Below are 26,312 nucleotides of genomic sequence, written 5' to 3'. Positions count from 1 at the left end.
ACTTTAGACCCCACTTCTGTTCACCCCTCAGATAACTTCACCTCAGCGTGATCTCAGCTATTTAGATTTCTTATCCATAATTCCTTGAACCTAGTGTCTTACATAAACAATGTGCTTCCTTGACTAATTGTGGTCATTGGAGAAATAGCTGGATAGAAGATAATCTATATTTAGATAGTCCTTAGTAAATATTTGTTAAAAGCATGACTTTATAAACTTCCTTCTTATTTTTTCAACTAAAAGCTCTTCTGGAGTAGCTTATATGTCTTTTACTTTTGTATCTCTCTGGCATGGGATATGGTCACAGACTCTTGATAAATGCTTATGTAATCTATGAAAGTGGATATGAATAGATGCGCTGAGTATAAAATAAGTGAACGTGTAGCACAGGTATTTGATACCTTATTTCTCACTGTTTTCTAAATTATAAACTGGCACCCATGGTTGAAACTCATTGTCTTTCAAGCTAAATGTTACACAATACAACAATTTTTGACTTCCTAAAATTTCAAGGCAGCATAATCCAGAATTCTGTATCTAAATTGGAGGAATGGTATTTTATATATATATTTTTTATTATTTTTTTTGCGGTACGCGGGCCTCTCACTGTTGTGGCCTCTCCCATTGCGGAGCACAGGCTCCGGACGTGCAGGCTCAGTGGCCATGGCTCACGGGCCCAGCCACTGCGTGGCACGTGGGATCTTCCCCGACCGGGGCACGAACCCGTGTCCCCTGCATCGGCAGGCGGACTCTCAACCACTGCACCACCAGGGAAGCCCAGGAATGGTATTTTAATTTGGCTTTGCTGAATTTCCAAATGGCTGTAGAATTGGACCTGGAAAAATGCATTTATAGTTCATCACAGTGTTGCCAGACTTAGTCATCGGTGGCAACTGATTCCTCCCGTGTTGCTGTGTGCCGCTGTCCCGGGTTCTGCACTGTCAGGCAGCTCCACGCACCGAAGAGACACATTCCTGCTCCCCTCTAAGACATCCACCTATGTAAGCATCAGGAGGTTTAGAAACAAGAGTGCTGTTGTTTTACCCTCAGACAAGAGAATAGATGCCAAAGAGATGAAAACAGGAAGTAATGAGTGAGAGGAAGTGCCTGTGCTCCTTCAGATCCATCCCAGCCAGTTGGTAGAAAGCAGGTGTTCGTTGCTTGTTACCAGCAATGAGCCAGGAGTGATAATATTATACAGCCTGGAAGTGAATTTTTGGAAGAAATCATTTTGGATATTAGTTTTAGCACTTAAAAAAAAAACTAAAAAATTGTTAAAGAAAGGAAAGAAAGACATTACAGAACCCTTTTGACTTCTCTGACCTTTAGCCTCGGTGAAGTGCCTCTCTTAAATATTCCCACAACAACTTGGGTTTGCCTCTAGTTTTATACTTAAAGAACTGTGTCCTTCTAGTCTGTTGCCGGAATGGTTCCCTAACTGTTCTGTGAGCTTCTTGAGGATGGGGAGGAATTCGTAACTTGACCTCTGTATTCGCAGTGCTTGGCAAAGTAACAGATGGATAATAAATATTTGTTAAATAAATAAACTATATTATCAAAATGCATACATTATGTTACTTTGATGTTTGTTTCAAGAGTAAGAGCATTTACCTTATAATTTGAAACTATTCTTAATCAATAGCCGAAGCTATTGGAAGACTAAAACATCCAAGGAAGCCTGAAAAACGCACAGCGGAGCAGCTGCACCATGGGGGCTGCTCTGTCCTATGGTTCAAAGTCCATTTTCTTACCAAAGAGGACATTGAAGGACAGTCAGTATGTGACCAGTCTACTCTTCAATTAATGCCTTTTGGAATTCTGCATTCCCTTCACTCCTAGCTTATTTGCAGCCTGCTTTTATAAACATAACTTTTTTTTTTCCCCAAATGATTGAAGATTGTTTTTGTTTGGGATTCTAGAAAGCCCTCAGGTTGATGTTCCTGAGAATTTAGTTTTAGTTAATTAAAATAAATAGCATTAGGCAAAGACCTCTCAAAACACAGAGGAAGATTTCCAGGATAAGAACCAATAATTCAAAAGGGGCTGGGACTCATGTAGGTTAATGAGAATATAGAATTAAGTTTATAAAAATTTCAACGTGTATGCAAATTTTCCAAAATGAATTCTTGAAATATACATTTATACAAACTTATTTTTTCTCCTGTAAGAAAGTTGCATTACCTTTTGCAACTTCTGTATATTTTGATTGTTTTTGGCAAGGAAGCTGGACTCCAAATGTCTCATTCCACCACCTAAACTGTGTTCTTATACTAGACAAGTATTCACTAAAACTTTCTGGATAAATAAATACTGGTTAAATGGATTAAATAATGCCTCCATTCCTTTTTCCAGATTGACTAATTTATTTGGATTAACTTTCAGCAGCAATTTAAGGCAACTTTATTTGTCATATCCTAGTATATTTCATCCCACCCAAAAGTGAAGGCTCATATTTCATCTTTTCCTATTAATGAGTAGAGAAACTGAGGCACATATCCTTTACTAAAGTAAACAACCTAGTTAATGTCTTTTTGTTCAACCTAAATCTTACCCTCTACAGCTTAGCAAATGTTCTACATTCTTCTGCTCTGATCTCAACACCAGATAACCCAATGTGTTAGCACAAAAAGAGTGTTCCATAGCTGTTTGGGATTGAACAAATAATGAAAAGTCTTTTGAACTCTAAATCTTCTTTCTTAAAACATGTTTTAAGAAAGAAATGTTTTAAGAAAATAATGTGTGTTCCTTTCCTTTATAGATATTTTCTTTTCCTCTACATAAGGGTGTTTTAATTTGGTCTCCATTCATTTACTTATTAAGGGTAATAACTTCTCAGAAACACTGAGAAGTTATTACCCTTAATAACTTTAGTTATTCTAAATAACTGTATTTACAGTTATTTACTTTAAATACAGGTCAAAATCATGGCTTTTGGCTTTACAGGTCAAAATCTTGGATTTTGACCTGTAAATGGCTTTACAGGCCAAAATCTTGGATTCCATTTTTTGTACTTTTCTTGTCCAAACATAGGATAATGAAATATCCCTAGTTTAGTTCTGTAAATATTCTCTTATAATATAACAATAACTCTTTTTAGTTACATAATAACTCTATAATTACAAAACAACTCCACCATCTAAAGCTGCTAACGAAACAACTAATATTCAATTCAATTAACAAATTAATTCAACAAATATTTAATGAGCATCTACTATGATCCTGACTATTATTCTAGAATATCAGGATATATCAATGGACAAGCCAGAATAAATTGTATCTGTCCTTATAAAGTTATAAATCTATCATGAGGAGACACAAAATAGACAAAAATACAATAATATAGTTAGGCTCAAAAGTGCTAAATACCACATTAAAAGAAAAAAGAGCAGGAATTTGTAGATGGAGGGTGACATGGGTGTGTGTGTGGTAATTTTCAATTTTTTGTAAGGCGATCAGAGCTAAGACTTGAAGGAGATGAAGGAAATCTGAAATGTGGGTACTATATGTTGCTCAGAATTTGTTACTTAATTTATCTCCAGACTACATAAAAGTCATGATACTACCCATCTGAAGAGAGAAGTAGTTAGGCAGATTTTTGGTTCTCTTCTTTATTTCAAGCAATGTCATTGCTGGAGAGAGATTAAGCAGACAGACTTCAGAACAGTTCGAAATTTTTCATGCATTTAGGCAGGCATTTCATACATTTGGCATAGCACAAATTGTACTTAATTATTCATTTAGGATTAATATTTGAGAATAGAACTAGGGTTTGCTTTAGATATTACTACTAAAATTTCTAGTGTTTTCAATATAAGGCAGGCTCAATTCTCTGTGTGGTGTTTTTACAGCTAGTCAATAGTTTGAGCCTTCAGTTGGAGAAAAAAAAAAATCTATGTCAAATGCATTAACAGACTGAAAGTTGGTTTTCCAGACAAAACTGTAGATGAGCATTGCATGTGCACTGTGTGTAATTTTAGTTTCACATTTTGGCCACAATCATTTGGATTTCCCAATGATACATGGAAAGAAACTTAAGTAATACCTAATATAAAAGATTTTCCTTTTTATTTTTTTCCATTTTAAGTAAAGGAAAAACAGCAGTTTTACTAGTTAACTGGAAAGCCTTTGCATATGAGATTGGGAAACATTTCATGACTGTATTGAAGAAACTACCTTTGTACAGTTTGTCTAATCTCATTATTTGTATGTTTCACTGAAATACTATGTATACATTGCCTTCTTTTTACTTTCTCAGATTTCAAGATAAGTTTTCAAAACTAATTGTTATTATATTGCCTTAGAATATTAAATATGATTGTCCTAGTGGAACAGAAATTTAACTCAGCTCAAATAATCATCAAATGGCTACTTTTGTTCAATTGGTACAAAAAAATAGAGAAGGGCACAAAAAAAGTAAGTTTGAGTAACCATCCTAAAAAGGGGTTTAAATTCAGAGGACTCATTGGAAAGTGAAAGTCTATAAGTGGATTGAAGAAACAAAAGATGCAAAACTTCACAGGCCTGCTCCGTACTCACCCACCCTCTCTCTCACAGACCTTGAGGCTGCAGTGGAAAAATATTGTCAAAGTATGTAACAGATCCCCCTCAGCTATCCCTGGTGGCTTCATATGTATCTCATTTTTTAAATGTTGGGGATCAGGTAAGGAAAAAAATGATCAATGTGGAATTGTTGGCATTGAGTAGAAGGGTCTAAAGGAAGAGCTGAATACTCTTCTTCGTCTCTCCGTTGTGTTGATAAACAGTGCCTGAGCACAGAAGGAAAGGAGGGATTGCCTTAGAACATTCTCTGGAACTGAGTCCAGCAGCTGGGGCTGTGCTGTGCATTGGTAAAGGCAGCAGCTGTGCTCTGGTCCAGAGGGACCAGTGGAGCTGCTCTGCTGCTGCTTCTCTTGTCCCATAAAGCGTTCTCTGCCCACTTCATGAGGACACCAGCTGACTGTGCCATGATTCTAACCCTTCAAAAACTTTTACAATTAGAGAAACTTTAAATTATGTTAACCCAGACCTTCATAACCAGCAAAGGGACCTAGACCAACTGGGCCAGGAAGGCTGAAGGGCTGCTATAGCTTTTTGAAAATTTTTTCAAAATGAGCGGCTGTGACGGACACAGTTTTCTTCCTTTCTGGCCACACAGAAGTCTAGATGTCAGGGGCATACTTAACAAGAACAGTCAAGTGACCCATTTCCCTATCATTCAAAATAGGGGTCCACAGTGCACATCCTCTTTGGGAAGTTTAGGGAAGGAGGAAAGAGAGCTTCATGTGCTATCTTTTTCTTTTTTTTTTTTTTTTGCGGTACGCGGGCCTCTCACTGTTGTGGCCTCTCCCGTTGCGGGGCACAGGCTCCGGACGCGCAGGCTCAGCGGCCATGGCTCACGGGCCCAGCCTCTCCGCGGCATGTGGGATCTTCCCTGACCGGGGCATGAATCCGTGTCCCCTGCATCGGCAGACGGACTCTCAACCACTGCGCCACCAGGGAAGCCTCATGTGCTATCTTTTTAATAAGCACGTCAATGAACTAGTCCTTCCTTCCTCATTCACTCACTCATTCATCCACACAGCAAATATGTTTATCAAAGACTAATTATATGACATTGGATGTGAAGGTTACTGAGATGAACACATGTCTGGCTCCCAAGGAGCTCACAGTCCAGTGAGAGAAAATGGTCTGAACAAACACTTGTTTGAATAAGAGAGTTAAAATTTCTGTGATATGCGAGCACATTATTTCTACAAGGAAGATCTTTAGTTAATGTCTACAGAATGTCCAGCATGGGCTTAGGTGCATTTATTTCATATATTTTTCAAAAGTTTTAGGTAGACCCCAATAATTTAATATTAAAAATAGAATCACATCTCTCCTGGACAGTCAAAGGTTTCAATAAGGCCATTTCTATACAGACTTTTTTGCACAAGTATAATTATATAAAGGAATGTAGCCCTAGGGTGTGGGCCATAGTTGTCAAGCAGCAGCAGTTCTGATGTCTGAGTTTCTAATTGTCTATTATAATAAGATGGTGGATTTGTTCTGCCATCTAGTGATTAAGAACTGAATTCTTACAAATAAATTTAAAAGCACCTAATCTTTGTGAAAAGACAAATCTCTGAGGATATACAAGAAACACAGGACAACTGAGTTACTCTCAAACAAAACATGGTCAGATAAAATACATCTCTTCTCTCTAAGAGATCAGTGCCAAGATGTTTGTGGTAATGACTTTGCAATGGATTGGTTTAATTTGTTGGAACATTTGATAAGGGTGAAAGAATCATGTAGCTTGGAAGATAAAATTTTTGGAAGTTACAACACCATGGAAGATTACAAAATAATGGCAATACAATCAGATATCTATCAGTCTTCCTCAGTTTTAGGAAAATTAAAGAAACATACATAGAAAAAATACAAGTGTCAAAGTATTTTGATTTTGGAATTCTTTTTCAGATTTTATAAGAAATAATTTTTAAACTTCTGGACCTTCAATTAAGGTTAATGTCAGCTTGCATTATTTTATGATTTCTATAGAGGAATCAGGAGGGCGGTATTGACTCTCTCAGAATGTCATATGAGAATTCTTACTTAGTTATTTTTTAATAATATTGTCATTCAGAAAATAATTATGTCATGACTACTTTACTGTAAATTGGCTGCAATTTTGCTTCCTATTTTACTTTTCTTTTTCATTTAAATAAACATCTATGTAGAAAACAGAAGGGACAACCTAATCATAAGGTACACAACTACCACGTACAAACTTGAGAACGGCAAGGCACCCTGTATTTTCTACCCAGTGTTTCTTTGTACATATCTTTCATTCAGACACGAAAAATCACAATTCACTGAGTTTTTGTGCCCTCTGTGATGTGCATGGATTCTGTGCCGGGGAAGAGAGGGCAGGTTTTAGCAGCGAATGTGGTTTTTCATCTCCTTGCCATTTAAAAACACTCCAACTAACTTTCCACATCATATTAAATTTAATTATAAATTCTTAGGGGGAAAAGGACCAGTGCTGACTCAGAGTATAAAACTAACTTTTAACATTGTCATTTAAAGCAAGTAATATAGTGCCCCTTGGATTGAGGTCATGCTGTCTTAAACTTTCAGGAAGAAACTGACCTTCTGTGAGTTAACACAGACTGAGAGAATGTGTCTTTTTATTCCAACCTTGAAGGAGCCACAGAGAACAGGATAACTCACCCCTCAAGAGTCTCTCACATATTTTAATGATGCTTAATCAACAACATCATTGTATGTTATCTCGTTTTTTGTTTTTCACATTCACTACTTCCCCATATATAATTGTTTCATCGGTGAAATTGAGATCTACTTCACAATGATAGTATATATTTTTGAGAACAGAATAAATATACTTCCAATATTTTGCACATGCAGTCCTAGGCACATACCCACTTAACCCTCAGTACATACATGTGAACACTTTTGCCTCCCAGGGTGTAGGAAGGGAGAAGCAAGCTAACTGAACTTGTGGTGTATCTCATTTTCAGTCAATGGTATTTAGTGCTTGTGATTGGATATTTCTTTCTCAATCAAAAAATTTAATGAACAAAGTTATTCTTTTTTTACTTAATGGAGTAGTTCGATGGACTATGGGTGTAAGTCCATTTCTATATAGGTTGTGTTTTGTGAAAACATTCACCATGGAACTACATTGTTTCAAAGTGATTTTTCTTCTAAAAGTAACACTGCTTATTTGATGTACAAATTTCTTATTTTTTTCAAAATAGTTCTGCAGGAAAGCATATTAAAGCAGGATACTTATTTTCTCCTTAGTTTAAAATACCTATAGTAACACTGGTTAGACAGAGCCAATGTTGTTTTATTGAGTAGCTATATGTTATGTGATAAACATCTTTTGATGAAAATGAAACAGATCAGAAACTTCGTGCTCTTCTTATGAACAACACAGAAGCCAGGATGTGGTGTCATGCTCTGAAAACAATTTTCCATTTACCAAATATGTGATGAAAGACTAAACATGTGAGGCAAGGTATTCCATAGAACAGTGAGAAGAATGTTATCCAAGAAAAACTTTCTGAAGTTAGGAAGATGGATATTTGGACTAATGTCTTTAAACTGAAATCATTTTCATCTGTAGTTCTATATTAGCATTTGACTATATTTATTGTGATAAATATATAAATATAACTAAATATATTTCAAAAACTAATTGTAAGTGCATTTAAAAAATTTTAGTTTTATTTTTGTAAAGTGCAAAGTTAGTGCTGGTGCAGTTAAATTAGTGAACCATAATTTAGATTCATTCATTCATTCATATCCATCCATTGAACAAGTATTTGTTGAATGTTGTCTCTCTGCAAGGTATGACATCAAGGTTTAGAAATACCATGATGAAAAGACACACTAGTTCTTACCTTCATAAAACTTACTGTCTAGTGGTGGAAATAAGAACATAAACAAGGAAAAAAAATGAATACTAATTGTGATAAATCTTATGAAGGCAGTGATTTTTGCCTAGCCATTCCATTTTAGTAAATATTTAATTACCTTACATGTAATACAAAATGAATGAATCACTGGATGGATGGATGAGTGGGTTCTTTAAAGAGTTCTGTGAAGAATTTCAATTCGGTGAAGGAAGTCTACTTTTATAGGGCAGTCAGAGAAGCATTGTGGGGGGCAGGTGACAATTAAGCAAACCATGATAGTGAGCTATCAGAGTCTGAGTTGAGGGATGGAAAGGTAGTACTAGGCAAAGGGGTCAAGTTGTACAAGGACTGGGAGGGAGGGCCTTTGGGCTTGAAAAAGGAGCTTTGAATTTAAGTAGTTGGAAAGCTCCTGAAGGAATTAAGCAAGGATTATGTGATCCACATTATGTTTTAAAATACTATAGTTTTGTTTCTTAAGAATCACAAAATTAAAGATGTAATGTGTTTATTTTATAGTAAATGTATAAGAGAACTACTGTGTGTATAACTGTGTGTATATATTTTCCAAATCTGCATTAAATTTTTATCTAAATGTAAGAAAAGTATTTGGCAGATATTAGGTTATAGCTTACCATACTGTTTTGGTCGTGACTTTCCTTAATTAATTTTGATGCAAAGATAATGAATGCATTACCTGTATAAGCTTTGCAATTCCACTACAGTTTAGGAAACACCTTTAGTTTCGGATGTTTAGTGGAAATCTATTCCATGAAATGGGTCACCATTATTCTTTTTTACCTTAATGTTTAAAATGAATTTAAGTTTTTCTTCATGGTATGAGAATATATATTGTCTTCTGTTGTTGTGGGATTTACTAATGGAAAATTTCTGGTCAGTTTAAAGTCACATAGGGTTCACCAGACGCTGAAATTATGTATTCTCTTTGGAACAATTTTTTTCCTGCTTTTCAAATGGTTTATTTTTATCCTTCTGACATGATCTTACCACGTTTGATTATTTGTATCTTCAAAAATGATCTTGGGAAGCCTCTCTGACTTAGTATACTTAACTTTGGATCACTTTTCCCCCCCTAGCATGCTAGAATATAAGTATCATAATAATTTAATTGTTAATTACATGCTTTGTCTTTAAATACTAATGAAGTAAGTTCATCTGTGTTTTGCCTCCTTAGGAGGTTACCGCTTAGCCCAGAGTTTTTTAGAACCCACAAGATGACTCACCTTCTTAAATATTTCCCAGATTCCAAAATTTCAGAAGATTACTAACCTCCTTTTTTTCTTCTTATTTTAGAAGGATATGGTGAAGAAATAGCCTGCACTCAGAATGGTCAGATGTACTTAAACAGGGACATTTGGAAACCTGCCCCTTGCCAGATCTGTGTCTGTGACAATGGCGCCATTCTTTGTGACAAGATACAGTGCCAGGATGTGCTTGAATGTGCCGACCCCGTAACTCCCCCTGGGGAGTGCTGTCCTGTCTGTCCACATACAACTGGAAGTAGCAATACCAATTTTGGTAAGAATACTTAGGGCCAACTCAGAACTGGTCCAGTGATTCATCTTTATAGTAACAGTGTTTTTTACTTTCAGAATTCAGCAACCCAAGAAAATAATTAAGCCACTATTCAGTGGTCTTTGGGGTTAATAATTTCTCTCACCCACTTTATCTAACAGTAATGAAAATAAAGTTATTTCTTGTCTTCTTAAAAACCAGGGAATTTTTTGGGCTGCATTTTAAGTGGTTATGTCTAATTTGAGAATTCCTTGTAGTACTTAAGATGGTCATTTGTTACCCTATCCATGCTGGGTGCCTCCAAGATATTTGTTGTTTTTCTATGAAGTCCATTAATATCTAAGAGGAGATCTAGAAACACATTTCTCTTCCCTGGTGCCAGCTTTGACCTTGGTAATGGAATAATAATTTCTAATGTAATTTATTGCCACAGCACCCTCTATTACATTGGCTCAGAAATGCAGAATGCTTTTAATGTTGGCTTAAGAAAGACAAGAGAATGAAATGGATTTCCTTGAGAAAACAATGATATAAATTATTGGTTTCTAAAACTTCTTTTTTGGAGAAAAGTGTCTGTGTTTAACATAGCCTGTGTATTTGAGTAACATGTTAGAAAAACTTCCATATAAGAGAAACAAGTTAATATTTATGTGTTTTAGTGAACCAGGTAAGATTAATATTAAACTTTTAGGTTATTTGTTTTAGCAGTCATGAATGGGGACTTGCATGCATCCTTGTCAAGACAGTATCAAGGCTTTATCTTTTCCCCCAAATTTCACTGCAAATAACAACAAATATGATGAAGTATTCAAAAGTATTTTCATGGAAACATTACACAGTAACTTACCAATTATCCTCTTAAGTATCTTTCAACAGTGACAATTTGCCTGGAATAAATACCCAAACTTAATTTTTAGCCGGGTAATATGGAAGATATAATAGGAAGAATTAAAAACAAGACACCGAAGGACTACCTGAAGTAGATACAATCTGCACAGAATCCCCAGGAGTAAAGCAAAATTAAACCTGTGTGAATAAGCAAGTAGTATGTTGGGACAATGGTGGCAAATATCAAAAAACCGAGCAAAATACACAACTTCCTACAAATAGGTGGTTTAGGGAAGCCCAATTTATTCCAAGATGAATAATAAAAAAAAAAAAAAGAGATGACAACAGCATTGATACAAAGATACTATAAGGAAAAAGGTAGGACAGTTTAACGAAATTTATGAGATAAAGAACACACCACTAAATATACTGTCACAGAACAGATAAAAATTCTGACCAAGCATTTAACCATAAACTAAACAAAACTTAATGAAGTAACCGAAAGAAAGAACATCATAAATTAGAAATACAAAAAGAAGGAATAATGAGTAATAAGTAGAAGGATAACCAAATCATCATAGGGAAATGAAGATGAAATAGGAAGGTGCACAAGGAGAATTGATACTGCAGAAAATACAACAAAGGATGTAGAAAACAGAAATGAGAAAAGTAAAAATAAAAATAGTGAAAAGGATTTGAAAGAAAATAATATAGAAGATATGTAAAGGATAGTCCTAAAGAAGAATCCCAAAGAAAAAATAAATGCAATAGAGCAGAACAAATAATGATATAATCCAAGGAAACTTTTCTGGAGTAAAATTAAACTTTCATTTTGATATTGAAAAAGGAAACCAAGTGGCTAAAAAAATTGACCCAGAAGAGTCAGCATAGAGACATATCTTAGTAAAGTTATTAAACTTTAAAGAAAAAGAGTTTTTTGGAAAATCAGTGAAAAAGAATGGATAAATTCTAAAATGAAAAACTATTCAGATTAGTCACAGATTTCTCTATAGTAATAATATTCAATACCAGAAGAGAGTGGAACAATATCTACATGTTTCTCAAGGAAAAAAATATGTGGAACCAAAGTTTAAAGATAAATTCATTCTCTCCTTCAAGTTATGGAAAAAACAGTAAAACACACAGGAACTCTGGGAATATTTCCATAAATTTCTTAGGGAAACTACTATGAGACAAACCCAAGACAACCAAGAGTTAATTGGTGAAATTGTCAAAGAACTGACATAAGCATTGATATATTTAACTCTAGAAAGAGACTAAAACAAAAGTGCAGTTTAGGGTGACGGATGGGAATGTAAATGTTATTGAATCTGACAATATAGAAATAATACAACTAATAATACATAATGAGAGGTGAAGACAAAAAAGGGCAAAGTAGAGTTGAGTTTGCTAATTCCTCATCTTTAAGAGGCAGAAGTCAAAGAATATCATTCAAAGCTGACAAATCATATAGAAGAAGTATAGTAGCACATTTAACACTACAGAGATAAATACTAGGGCATTTTCTTGTCTTAAATTGCGTGCTGGAAGAAAGTGTGGGGGTCAGAGAAGAAATAGGAAGCACTGTAATTTTTATCACTGCTCATTTTAATAGAGCTAACAGAAACTGTCTAAATAAAGATACGAGTAATATAAAAGAATACTGTTAAATAGTAGAGCCAATATATGAATCTTCTCAAACATCAGAAAGACTAACATACCAAACAATACAAATGTTCTTGAAAACATTATGAAACATTTTTTAAAAATATAATGAAAAATCTACAGCTATATTCTTAAAAAATTGAAAAAGAATAGAAATATGTGCATTTAGCATCCTCTCAAAAAATTAGAAAAAGAATAACAAAATAAGCTGAAAATAAGCAGAAGAAATTCATAAGGAAAAAATGAGTTGAAAAGTGAGAAAACGGAAATACAGTAGAAATATGTAAATTCAAAAGATAGTACTACAGGAAATCAACAAAATAAATTAACCATAAAATAAGAAATGGTAATGGGAAAATGACCAAATGAAAACAGAGAACATAAAAGAATAATAAAAGGTTTCTTTGCACAACTTTATGCTGATAAATTTGAAAACCTATATGAGATGGATACTTTTCTAGGAAAATATAATTCGCTAAAACTAGCCCTGGTAAAAGGAGAAAAAGTGAGCACACAGATTTCCCTAGAAGAAATAGAAAAATTTGTAAAGCAGATAGACCTACAAAATGTAGCAGATGATTTCACAGTTGTGCTAAACCATTACAAAACAGATTATTTTAATGCTGTGTTAAGCTCTTCTAGAACATGCAAAGAGAAGGCATACTTCTAATGTCTTGTTATGAAGGAAGTACATCCTTGATAGCCAAATGTGGCAAAGATTGCACAAAAAAGAAAACTATAATCATATAAATTTACTTAATATTTTTAAAGTTATTAAAAAACATAAATAAAATATTAAATCTATTAGCACATTAAAAGGATAATTAGCCATGAAAGAGTAGAGATTATTCCTTAAGTAAAAGAATAATTCAATATTAGGAAAGTTATTAATAAAAATAATTAATTAAAAATAATTATCTTAGCAGATCTATTAAAAAAAATCACATGCTTTTCTCCATAATTGAAGACATTTGGCAAAGACAAATAAATATTCTTGATATAGATACTTAGTAACTTAGTAATAAGTGACAGTTCATTAACATGATAAAATATTTACATCTCAGCTTAGAAGCTTTATTATATTTAATAATAGAAGCATTACCTTTAATGCTAAGGGCCAACTCAGAATTGGTCCAATGATTCATCTTTATAGTAACTGTGTTTTGTTACAATTGTGTACTTACAAAACCTGAGGGAATAGAGTAAAAAAATACTACAAAACAATTTAGTAAGATAGTGCAGTATAAAATTAACAAATTAATAGATATACTATGTACAATTACCTCATAAAATAAATAACAGGAATAAAACTATCTTATTTATAATAGCAATATATAGGATAAAGTGGCTAAGGATAAACTTCCTACAAAATTTGCAAGACCTATCTGAAGAAAACTTTAAAACACGACTAACTCAAATGATTACTTTAATAAATGTAATGTTCTATTATGTTCTTGGTTAGGAAGACTAATAATAGGAAAATTAATAATATAACCTCCTGTGAGAAGTGAAATGTGGGAATTAGAGGAAAGGGGACAAGAAGGAGATTTTTCACTGTATAATTGTATATCTTTATTAATATATTTTGGGTTTGTTTTTTTTAACCATGTGAATGAATAGCCTACTCAAGTAAGTATAAAAAACAAAAACAGAGCATACTGATTGAAGATAATTAGTTTAATTTTAATAGTCAATTTTATAATTTAATGAATTTTAAATATTATATAAAGGATGTTAAGAATAATCACATAACGTCAGAATTTTCCAAAGGGATGTATTATTTTGCCTCCTACGAACATATTGATCCAAAACAACTTTTGAATTATATCTACTGGTGACAGGGAAAGCTGTTTAAGTTAAATTCTGACTCTCTAAAAATAATTATTGAAATAAATATTTAGGAGATTCTCAATAACTATATCTGCATAAAATAACATATTTATTCTTTTCTTTTTATAGGTAGAGGAAGAAAGGTAAGTTTTATTTTGCATAGTTTCATTTTTATAAATTTTTAAAATTCTAATGCTATCCACATAGGACTGTGCTTTGAAGTGTTTGAAAGCCTTTTGTAAAGTATAAAGTACCACACAAATATAAATATATGAGCACAGTTTAACTACTTTTATTATAGATTATAGATGCCTCTGTTTTATTCACTTTGTTAATTTTTGCTAATAGATGTTTCTTCCAGAAGTTTGTGAATCCCTTAGGGATTGAGACTGTGTCATATTAGCCTTTGTATTACTTGCCTTTATCACAGTACTTAGTATATACCTTATATATAAAATGTCTAATTAATGTCTAATTAATTAATTATTAAGGTCTAATTAATATATTAAATGTCTAATGAATGTCTAACAGAAGGAAATAAGGAAGGAAGGAAGGAAGGAAGGAAGGAAGAGAAGGGAGGGTATTAGTTCTACTTCAGTGGAATCGTGGTCTCTCGCCCATTGATTGGGAAGTAAAGATTCATTTAAAAGAATTAATTGAACGTTTTGCCAAACACATATTACCTTCCTTTCTCTCCCCTTCTTCATGTTCAAGGAGCCTAAAATCTAATCCGAGAGACAAGCCTTACACTCAAGAGGACAATATTGGGATATAGCCATGACCCTGGTACAGCTGGCTGGTTTAGCCACTTGTCATCTGGACATGGATAATTCCAGTCAGTGAAGAGAGTTCCATTCCCTTGGAAGTGCTCTCCGTTTTCTGGTTAAGTTGAAAACTATGGAATTTGCTCTGGTCTTATCCAGATGGTCTGGGCACAGGAATCAAGAATGGAAATGAGCAGGCATCCCAATTTTCATGGTAGATTTTAGACAGCAAATTTAAATTCTTTGCCTCTGCATGCAGTGGAACTTTGGTAAAGTGATAATCAGATAATGCAATGCAATACCTTCATGGTAAATGAAAGTGATGCTATCTATCAAGGGGAGGTCCTTGTCACCTTTACATTTTTTGGTTCAGAGGGCAACACCATAAATTTGTCTTATTTGACATAAATATCACTGAAGCTATTTACATTTGAATATATGTTAAAGGAGAAGGACTACAGATTCCAGGTCACATTTAATTTACATCTGAAAGTTATAAAAATATGAAACATAAAGGTTTGAGTATAGGCCTCAAACAAACTAGGCAGATAGGTGAATAGGTAGGTACATAGATAAACAATCTGTGAAATAAAGAACTGACGGTGAGAACTGCCCTGATGTAATCAATTTGATTTGGTTAGTAATCACCCAATTTGCTGAGGGACAACTGTCAGGCTATGTCACTTAGTTTACTGCCTTTTCCCAAAGGTGGAATGGGACAGCTGGACACACTCAAAACAGCTGTTAATTTAGCATGCTCTAGTTATGTGCTACTATCTTCATGACGCTGTTATTTATTATCAAGCGTCATCAGAAATATGAGAGCAGAGTAATATTGTATAAATACATTTTGTGCTTGGTTTATATAAAATTGATTTTTATTTATAATTCATTCATTCATTCATTCATGTTAACCCCCAAATAATTACTGAGCCCTTGTTAAAATCCTGTAGGAGGCAAATAATACAGATGACTTGATGCTGGGAAAAATGCTGTGACTGCTTCCATGGTAACGGCATGCTATAAAAGTGATGAGGCATGTCCACAGAGCATTAAGTGATGAATAACAGATGAGAAGTAAAATAAACTGTAATTCTCATCTGAATCTGAGTACTTGAATTTTATGTTTCCCAGGGGTATGGAAATCAAATTTAGTAAAATTATCATTCCACATAAATTGATTTATTCAAAGCCCATATTAACAAAAGCAACAAATATTTACATATGTGGCTTATTTCCAAAATAAGAAATATCATCGAATCATTAGATAAATTTGTTATCAGAACCTGATAAGAGAACATTTAATCCCATATCAAGTATTGTGGAACAATAGGAGGCTCATTTTTCTAATTTTGCCTGAAATAATTTCTCCTCCCTTCTTACTTGTTTTTCTAGACTTGTTCCTAAAAGGAACATTTTCTTCAGTATCATTCTCATAAACTCCTTTATTTATTGGACACAGATTTGCATACCCTCTCTGAACAATTAAAATTATCTTAGTATTTCAAAGAAAGCTCTTTTAGCTCTTAAAAGGTTAGCTTTTAGCTTTTAGCTCTTAAAAGCTCTTTTAGCTCTTAATTTGTATTACTTTCATGTTAAAAATGGAAAGACCTAGTCTAGAAGTTAGCAGAGAGATAAGCCTGTTCTACTTTGCCTCCCATATGTGTTGATCCCCTATTCCTCTAGTCTTTTTGTAGGTGTGCTTCAGTCTACCTTGAAGCATCCTCCTGCCTCTGTAGAGCCATTTCCAATACTTTTTTTTTTTTAACATCATTATTGGAGTATAATTGCTTTACAATGGTGTGTTAGTTTCTGCTTTATAACAAAGTGAGTCAGCTATACATATACATATATCTCCATATTTCCTCCCTCTTGTGTTTCCCTCCCACCCTCCCTCTCCCACCCCTCTAAGTGGTCACAAAGCACTGAGCTGATCTCCCTGTGCTATGCAGCTGCTTCCCACTAGCTATCTATTTTACATTTGGTAGTGTATATATTAGTCCATGCCACTCTCTCATTTCGTTCCAGCTTACCCTTCCCCCTCCCTGTGTCCTCAAGTCCATTCTCTACATCTGCATCATTATTCCTGTCCTGCCCCTAGGTTCTTCATAACCATTTTTTTTTTAGATTCCATATATATGTATTAGCATACAGTACTTATTTTTCTCCTTCTGACTTCACTCTGTATGACAGACTCTAGGTCCATCCACCTCATTACAAATAACTCAATTTCGTTTCTTTTTATGGCTGAGTAATATTCCATTGTATATATGTGCCACATCTTCTTTATCCATTTATCTGTTGATGGACACTTAGGTTGCTTCCATGTCCTGGCTATTGTAAATAGAGCTGCAATGCATTTGCAATACTTCTGAATTCTCAGTTTATTCCTGACTTCATGAGTATTAGCTGCCTCAGCATTAGAATCAGCAAGTACGATCAGGGTACTGTTCTGTCATTGAGTCCGCCATTAAGACTGTCAAGATTGTAAAATAATGTTTTAAATGAAGACAAAATCTAAGAGTAAAATACTGAGGCATTGATTAGGTAAACCAAGCTCAGGTACATGATGGAAAACTCAGATTACCAGATGTTAACAGTGATTATCTCGTGGGCATGAGTATGATATTTAGTTTATCTCTCTGTTTTCTCTATTTAACAATTCCCTACTATGAAATCATGTTCTTTATATAATCAGATATAAGAACAGTATATGTAAAAGGAGAAATTTAATAAAAGAGAATTTATTATCGTTGCATTTTCTATAGTTTGGATATAAGCCTCAATGCATTCATTCTCTGTAATTGCCTAGGAAAAAACATTTTTCATAGTGTATTAATGAAAATTAATATATTAATTAATTTATTGAGAACTTCTGTGTGTCCAGCTGAGAATATAAAGTAGACATAATCATGACCTTGGGGAGACCAAAATCTGTTAGAAGACAAATTCTGAAATAAATAATACAAGCAAGTACGTGATACAGTAGAGGTATATAAGGATACAATTCATCCAATATTATTTAAACTATATACTTGAAATCATGCTATAAGAATGCAGTTTTTGATAATCTAAAGTTCTAAGAATCAAAAGAAATTCCATCTATATCTATTGTGTTAGCTACATCTATTATGAGCAAATTAAACTTCCTGACTTTAAGTTATGATAGTTTCTTGTGTTATTTTTTACTTTCCTGTTCAGTTAATGTTTTTTCTAGATTTTCCACAGATATTGATAATTACCTGACTAATATTATTATGTCCTTTCTTTTCTTTCCTTTTTTTTTTTTCTTAAAAGACAGCCATACATCTCTTATTATTTCTCATATTCTTCCATGAGTTAAAAAAAAAAAAAAGAGGATGGCAGGTGTTTCAGGAATGGCATCTGATAGGTTACTAAAAGCTAGGTGGCATGTAATATGAATGTGAAAATTCAAATATGTCCACATTTCTGGATTTTCTCTTTGTTTACTGTAAAAATTGAAGGGAAACAACTTTACACATTTCACACATTGGATTAATTTTCTTTTCATGTCTTTGAGATAAGTAGTGTTTTTTTCATGAATAATGTCTGACTAAATATTTTAAAGATTGATTGTTAACTTTTTTCTCAATTTATTTTTTTACCTTTCTTATGCAGAAATTTCCAGTGTTTACATGGAATATTCTAATATGACATGTTAATGCTCAACAAGCCACATATTTTGCTAATTGAACTTTTATTTTGTTTCATAGGGACAAAAAGGAGAACCAGGATTAGTGCCTGTTGTAAGTATATATGTATATACAGCTTTCATGTACCATTGATAAACTTAGTTATAGACTTATTGTATTGATATATTATTGCTTATATACATACTTTCAAACACAAGGAATTTATTTTATAACCAAGTTTTTAGTATAAAAGAAGCAAACCAAAATAGATCAATTCTTTAATACAATATTTCATGTTTATTTTTCACAATTTCCTGACTTTTATTGTCACATGACTAAAGGTGTAAATCGGGGTTTTACAAAATTAAATATAATGTATGTGAATATAAAGTGATAGTTAAGATATACATTTTTTATAGTATAAATAGCCATATAATCCAAACGGAAAGGCATGATTTAATATGCCACACTTCTGGAAATATGTTATGCCATTATCCTGATTTAAATTCCATAGTGTATAAGATTTCTTAAGAGTTATTTAGACTTGTAGATGATCAAAAAGTATATCATTAAAGAGGATGAAAGTTCTTCACCACTCTCCTAGATTTTAAGGGAGTTATCATCATTTTGTCAAGACAAAAGTATAACATGTTGATTTATTTGACAATATTTGCATTTTTGCTTTGCTTTTAAATTGGCTTGTCTTTAACAAAGATTCCCTAAAAAGTAAACCATTCATATTGTTTTCTTTCATTTAAAAACACAGTGTCTAAGGTGCTGTTTTAAGCGCTTTTCAAATATTTATTTGTTTGTCTTCACAACAACTCTGAGAGGGAGGTAATTTCATAGTCATTATCACCATTTTACAGAAGAGGAACCTTGAGTACAGAGACGGTAATTAATTAGTCCAAGGTCATACAACTGGTAAGGGAAGGGATGGAGTTAGGATTTGAACCCAGGCCTCTTGGCTCCAGGATTGGTGCTCTCAATCACTATACCAGTACTGCCTCCCTATATTAGAGTTTAAAGTCTTAGCTTTATAGGCAAGGAGGAAATGGGCATCAACTGTCAACATCTATTTGTTCTAAAAACATTCACTGGGCTTTTGTTGTTATTCTTATTTGTTAGACTATTAAGTTTTCAAAAACTCTTTAGAAACTTTATCTTTACATATTATCTTGTTTATCGTTTAGGTAACAGGCATACGTGGACGTCCAGGACCCTCAGTAAGTAGTTTCCTCCAATATTCATGGTAGTCTTAAGTTCTTTGAGATACTGAATCTTTATGGATATTATATCTATGAAAAGACAATAGACTATAAAATAATGATGCTTGATTTCTTGAAACATTTCGTTTTGAAACATCCTCAAGTTTAAGAATTCCTTTGCCACAGTGAATGATATTGATGAACCCTAATTAGGTTAACTGTACTCATTGAAATTAGGGCATATTAGTCTGTTGTTTGACAGTGATTAAGGGTAGACTCCTTTTATCTGTTTAATGAAACAAACTGTTAATTTCATCTGTTACTATAAAATTAAATCATATATTACATTAGAGTTTGAGAAATTATGCATCAGATAGCATATTTCTGGTTTAGTGTAAAAGACTATTGATTTCAGGTTTGGATTAGTGGTAGCATTCACAGGTAACCAGATGGATAAGACACACACACACACACACACACACACACACACAATTCCTATAAATTTTAAAACACATTAAATTAACATAAGTGAAATACTGATACACTTTAACAGACCTGCTATAGTCCTTCTGAAGCTTTTGCTTTTAAACAATACTGTATGTTGTTGACTTGAGTAAATGAACAGTCTGATTTTTACAACTCGATTGAAACTCTTTTGAAGAGAAATAAAATTCTCCTGGCAACTGCCATTTTCTGGAAAAAAAAAGGTTAATTTAAGATATCAGCACAAAATACCACTTTTGAAATATAATAATTTGTTATTTTTAAAAAATATATTTATTTATTTGGCTGCATCAGGTCTTAGCTGTGGCATGTGGGATCCTTTGTTGTAGCATGCAGGCTCTTTATTGCGGTGCATGGGCTTCTCTCTAGTTGTGGTGTGCGGGCTCTCTGGTTGTGGCTCACAGGCTCTAGAGCACGCGGGCTTAGTTGCCCCGCTGCATGTGTGATCTTAGTTCTCCGACCAGGCATCGAACCCGCGCCCCCTGCACTGGAAGGTGGATTCTTAACCACTAGACCACCAGGGAAGTCCCAATCATTTGTTATTTTAATGGAGAAATAACTGCAATTACCATTTGGAAAATTCTCAGTGGATTTTAAATATATGATGGAGATGATGCAATATTCTAAATCAAGTTAAAAAAAAGATACTAGATACTTGAAGGCACACAGATTAATAGTAGAATAAGAGGCCTTTCTTTCCATTGCTTTCATCAGCAACTTGAATAGTGATGAACAGTTTGGGATATCATGTACCAATATGAACTCATACATTCCGTCAGAAAATTGGAAATCTGGAGTTTGTATGATTTTGTAGTTCTCAAATCTGAATCGTAAGTTTTTGTGTCTAAAACAAGACAGCAAAGAAACAATCCTTACAAATTTACAGTTATTGTTCAAACTAGTATATACAGCTCATTGGGCACCACGTTTTTACACTTCTTTTCAAGTCTTTAAGCTTCAGTACTAAAAAAAAAACAGCCTTTCTATGCACACAGAGCTTTTATATGCACATGGGTTTATTTTCTGTAGTCTTCAACTGAATGAAATTTTTAAAAACTGTGATATTTCTGTTTTCCAATTTTCTTATATCAGTAAACCTTTAAAACAAAAATGTCTGAAGTATATGTGTTTTGCAGGCATAACCATTGTTTTCTGTTTTAGGGACCTCCAGGATCACAAGGACCAAGAGGAGAGAGAGGCCCAAAAGGAAAACCTGTAAGTTGGCAGTGGAGTTCCCTTTTTGCGAATTGTACTGTGTACTGCATAAGCCTGTCTACACCAAGCTCCCTGGATGCACCAAAGAGCCAGTGGCACCGTTCCTTTCTCACTTCTATTAAACGTGACATAGAATTCAGGTCATGAGGTAATTGCGTATCGATCCTGATTCAGAGGAAAGCATCACATGCTAATAATTACCTAACATCTTAGATAACACAGATGATATTTATTTGTCCTTTAGAGGGTCAAATTAAAATAAAGTAGAATCTAAGGAAACATAATGAGTACCTCATGTTGTTTTCAGAAGTTGTAAATCATGACTAAACAATGCCAAGAATGCATTATTGAGATAAAACACCCAAGTTCTGTGATCTGTGGTTGCTACAGGAATAACCAAATAGGATAAAGGAACAAGAAATTATTAGAGGACAATATTTTCTTTCAAGTGGTTGTATAATGAATTTATTTCCCAAGTAACACTGCCTTTTTCACTGGGCAGCTGCTGCGGAGCTATCAAAGGAGTGATTTTAAACATCAACAAATTCATTACCAAAGGGAACATCTTTAAATTTAAATAATTCTATATTCTTGAGATAAGACATGAGGTTATTATATAATACGTGCCAAATGTTTTCTCTTATTACCAAGTCCTACTATAGCAATCCTTTTGCTTTTTTTTATATCTCACCCTCAAAAACTTATGTGCTTTATGTACTAAATACCTAGACGAATTTGTATATTGCTGTCGTTATCCGTGTTACAATCAGAAAAATTTCTGCTGCTTAATTTTCTGTCTAATGAGATCTACTAAAATTTAACTCTCTATGGATTTTTAACCTTCCAAAGATGTATTTATCCATATCTAAATGGGAAAAATAGATGAGCAAGGAAGGAACAAACAACCTTAAATATATGAATAAGGAAAAAACATATTTTAGATCATGTCACTAGGAACTCTTGCCAGTGGTTTCATCTTTGATACTGTTTTTTGCTTCTACACATTTCACCAAGTATAGGGTGATGCCAGTACTGTTTCCAAACCGCAGCTGGAGTTATGGAAGGTATTTGCAGGTATGCAGGTACATGACAGTGGCCCCAAGGAAGGAGTTCATAGCCATGTAGGTGGGCAGCAAAGCTGTGTCCCAATTCCCTTCCCTTATGGCCCATTCTTCATTGCTGTTCTGCTGAGCTGCCTCACCAGTGTTGGTAGCTTAAATGCTATCGGTAGATCTTCAGATGTCTGTCCAGGGTCTAGAATGACAGAGACAGGTGGAAGATGACTTCAGTTGGGTGGAGGGTGGGTGGTCATGCAGAAAACACTGTGTATCAATGTACTTGTGCCCAGAATAATTGATAAAACTGAGTCCTAAGTCTAGGTAGAAGTTGCTGTGGAAATTAGTTGCTGGAATTCCAGAATTTCTGTTAGGATTCAGTGAATCTACTCCTCAGTCCTCTTACTCTTCTCTTCTCGACTTAGTATGTTATGTGCTCCATTTCCTGTCTTGGTTAAGTCTGAGACAATCAATGTGAATTGTGTGCGTGTGTGTGTGTGTAAAACTGTGAGGAGTATTTACCTGGAATCAAGCAAGACAGTCCTGGCAGATACCCAAGTAGGAAATCTGTTCCTCTCTTAATCCTAGCAAGCAGTGGTGTGATGGTAAATGTTTAATGACTGACTTATTTAAAAAAAAAAGAAAAAGAAAAAGGTTCTGAAGAACCTAGGGGCAAGACAGGAATAAAGATGAAGACGTAGAGGATGGACTTGAGGAAACAGGGAGGGGGAAGGGTAAGCTGGGAAGAAGTGAGAGATTGGCATGGACATATATACACTACCAAATGTAAAATAGCTAGTGGGAAGCAGCCGCATAGCACAGGGAGATCAGCTCGGTGCTTTGTGACCACCTAGAGGGGTGGGATAGGGAGGATGGGAAGGAGGGAGATGCAAGAGGGAAGAGATATGGGAACATATGTATATGTATAACTGATTCACTTTGTTATAAAGCAGAAACTAACACACCATTGTAGAGCAATTATACTCCAATAAAGGTGTTTAAAAAAAAAGAATATGCCTGTAGCTTTTGCTGATTTCCCTGGTGTAAATACTCCCAACCAGGGCTGTTTTCAAGATACTGGCATGACGTCATAAGATACCTACAGGTAGAATGTTTTGCTTCAGGTCCCAAGACTGGCAGGAGATGCTTACCTGGACAAAAGCTGTGGCTGACACAATATAGGCTGGTACTGCAGTCATAAATACCATTTTTCTCCCCTTACTTCATTACCATCAAACACTACAAAAGCTCGTGAAGTAGAGCACAGTTTCTCAATCTTAACACCACTGATGTTTGGGGCCAGATCATTCCTTATACATTGTAGGATGTTTGGCAGCATTCATGATTTCTACCCACTAGATGCTAGTAGAAACACCTGCCCCCCTCCCTCGTACAATTGGAACAAATAAAAACGTGTCTTGGTGTTGCCAAATGTCCCCTGGCAGTGGGGAGTGGGGGAGGGGAGCAAATTGCTTAAGATTGAGATCTACTGATACAGAGATACTCTCTTGAAGCCCTCATTACTAGCCAATGATCATAATGACTGTCTCTCATCACATATCCTTAGTTTTAAGTGTATTGTCCTGGTAAATTCATAGTGACAAACTAGCAACCTGTCAGGAGGTGGACGGTCAATAGTGTGATGAGTTCTAATTGCATGAGACACAACGTCTATAGGTCTCCTCCCTCATCTGTAAAATGGGGAATATACCAGTTATTACCAACTCTAACATTTCATAGTGTGTGTGTGTGTGTGTGTGTGTGTGAGAGAGAGAGAGAGAGAGAGAGAGAGAGATTACTAACCATCAGTGAATAAAGTTCTTTACAATTTGGGGTCATTATTATTCCTTTCTATTTGTGAATGTTTAAATGTTGCCACCTAGTGGCAATGTACAAGTACTTTTTATTGTGGATTGCTGCCTGAGATAGTGGAGTATCCTGGGGGATGGGAAGGAATGATTATAAATAGAATACTTACCTTAATATAAAACTTATGTGATTCAGCACACTTGGAAATATGAAAGTATATATTTTAATGTGTTCTAAAGTTATAATTTTTGTTTTAAATATTTATCAGCAAAATATCATGTATTATAATATTTTTTCTTATTTTCACTTATAATCTTGCTTATTATGTTCACTTAATTTTGGATAATTTTCACAAGTTTTTATTAATTTTAATCTCAATTTGTATAAAAGTAAATCATGTAGGCTATTTAGAGGAGATACCATGGAGGCACAGAATGCACCATGAAGTCAATGAAAAAGTGAACTGTCTTCAGAGCAGACTTTGCAACATGATTTTTAATCACACAGGGCTGGGGAAAAGACACAAGTTTCTGAGGATTAATATTGCCCAAACCTCTCTCTACTTGCACTGGAACTAAATGTAGTTTTTGGTCTTGCTTTGGAAATATCTTTGGGAGCAGAGAGAATGTTTTAGCTCATATTTTGTACTAACCAAACCTGGTTATCAATTAACAATTTCACGTTTTAAAAATACATTAAGAGTTTTCCACATGTAGTAGCCTGAGTAGGTCAGACTACTATACTATATATACTATATATACTATATATACTATATATACTATATATATATATATATATATATATATATATATATATACTATACTACTATACTCTTTATGAAAAAAGAGTGCAGTGAATGGTTAGTGGTTTAGGAGTCAGAAGGGGTTTGATTTTTAAAGGATGAGAATAACTTTTTGAGAAATTAGTTTTCAAAATGTGAGTTTTCTCAGGCTAAGCTATCTACTTCTATTTGAACACATAAATTTGCTTAATTATTCCACTACTCCAGGAAGTAAACATGTCAAACATGTGTTTAAATATATTAATTAAATTTCTGAATAGCTATTATGCCACCCTCCCCCAAACCATCATATGCAAACTGCCCCCTCTTCCCCCTCTGCTTGTCCTGCATTTATTCCCTCTGCTGTACCAGCTCATATTTGCTTATTGTGGGCTGGAAGATATCCTCATGCTTAGGCATGAGAAGATTCTTTTACTATTAAACTCTAACTCACTTACCATATTTTTCTTGATCCCTGCTTCTAATTAGTAAAAGTATATTGAGTTTTTTCATCCTTCCTTTCCTTTCTTTGGTCCTGTTAAGAATCTCTATGGTTAAAAAGCCATAAAATAGTTAACAAGGCTTGTGCGAATGATGAGTTTAGGGGACGGAGCATTTCCAGAACTGAGGACGTGGCTGTTCCCCAACCTGCCTTCAGAATGTGGGCTAGGAGGAGGGTGGAATTCAGCAGCTACAACTCATTGCTCACTGCCCTGAGAAGTAGACTTGGCTGAGTCCCCATGCCTTTCCCTCTACTTCTCATTGGTCTGGACTACCTTTGGGAGTAGTAGGGGAAATAAAGTGTGCCAGACTTCAAGTACTAGAGTAAAGAGGATTGAAATGTGAAAATGTAATAAGCATATACTGAGTGTCTACTATGAGCCAGGAACTATGTGAAGCATTCAAAAATTAGAAAGATGAGAAAAACCACAAACCCCAATCAAGGATCCATCACATTCTTTTTTTAAGTGGGGGAAAGTTAAGCAAGAACATACACAGTTAATTTAATCTAAGACAGACAAGTGAATTTAGAAATCGTTG

At 34.3% G+C, this 26,312-nt stretch overlaps 1 protein-coding gene across 1 annotated transcript in view; it reads left to right on the top strand.

The window, feature by feature from the left end:
- Positions 1–26,312, top strand: part of COL5A2 (collagen type V alpha 2 chain) — a 145,173-nt gene that overhangs the window by 58,255 nt on the left and 60,606 nt on the right. The window contains exons 2-6 of the mRNA XM_081241910.1: positions 9,738–9,962; positions 14,412–14,425; positions 18,781–18,813; positions 19,893–19,925; positions 21,573–21,626. Of these exons, the coding sequence (XP_081098036.1) occupies positions 9,738–9,962; positions 14,412–14,425; positions 18,781–18,813; positions 19,893–19,925; positions 21,573–21,626 (359 nt within the window). The remainder of the gene's footprint in view (positions 1–9,737; positions 9,963–14,411; positions 14,426–18,780; positions 18,814–19,892; positions 19,926–21,572; positions 21,627–26,312) is intronic.

The sequence above is a fragment of the Mesoplodon bidens genome, assembly GCF_964165515.1.
Source record: "Mesoplodon bidens genome assembly, chromosome: 8".
NCBI classification, from domain to species: domain Eukaryota; kingdom Metazoa; phylum Chordata; class Mammalia; order Artiodactyla; family Ziphiidae; genus Mesoplodon; species Mesoplodon bidens.
Note: the sequence above shows the minus strand (reverse complement) of the source record. Positions and strands in the feature narration are given on the sequence as shown.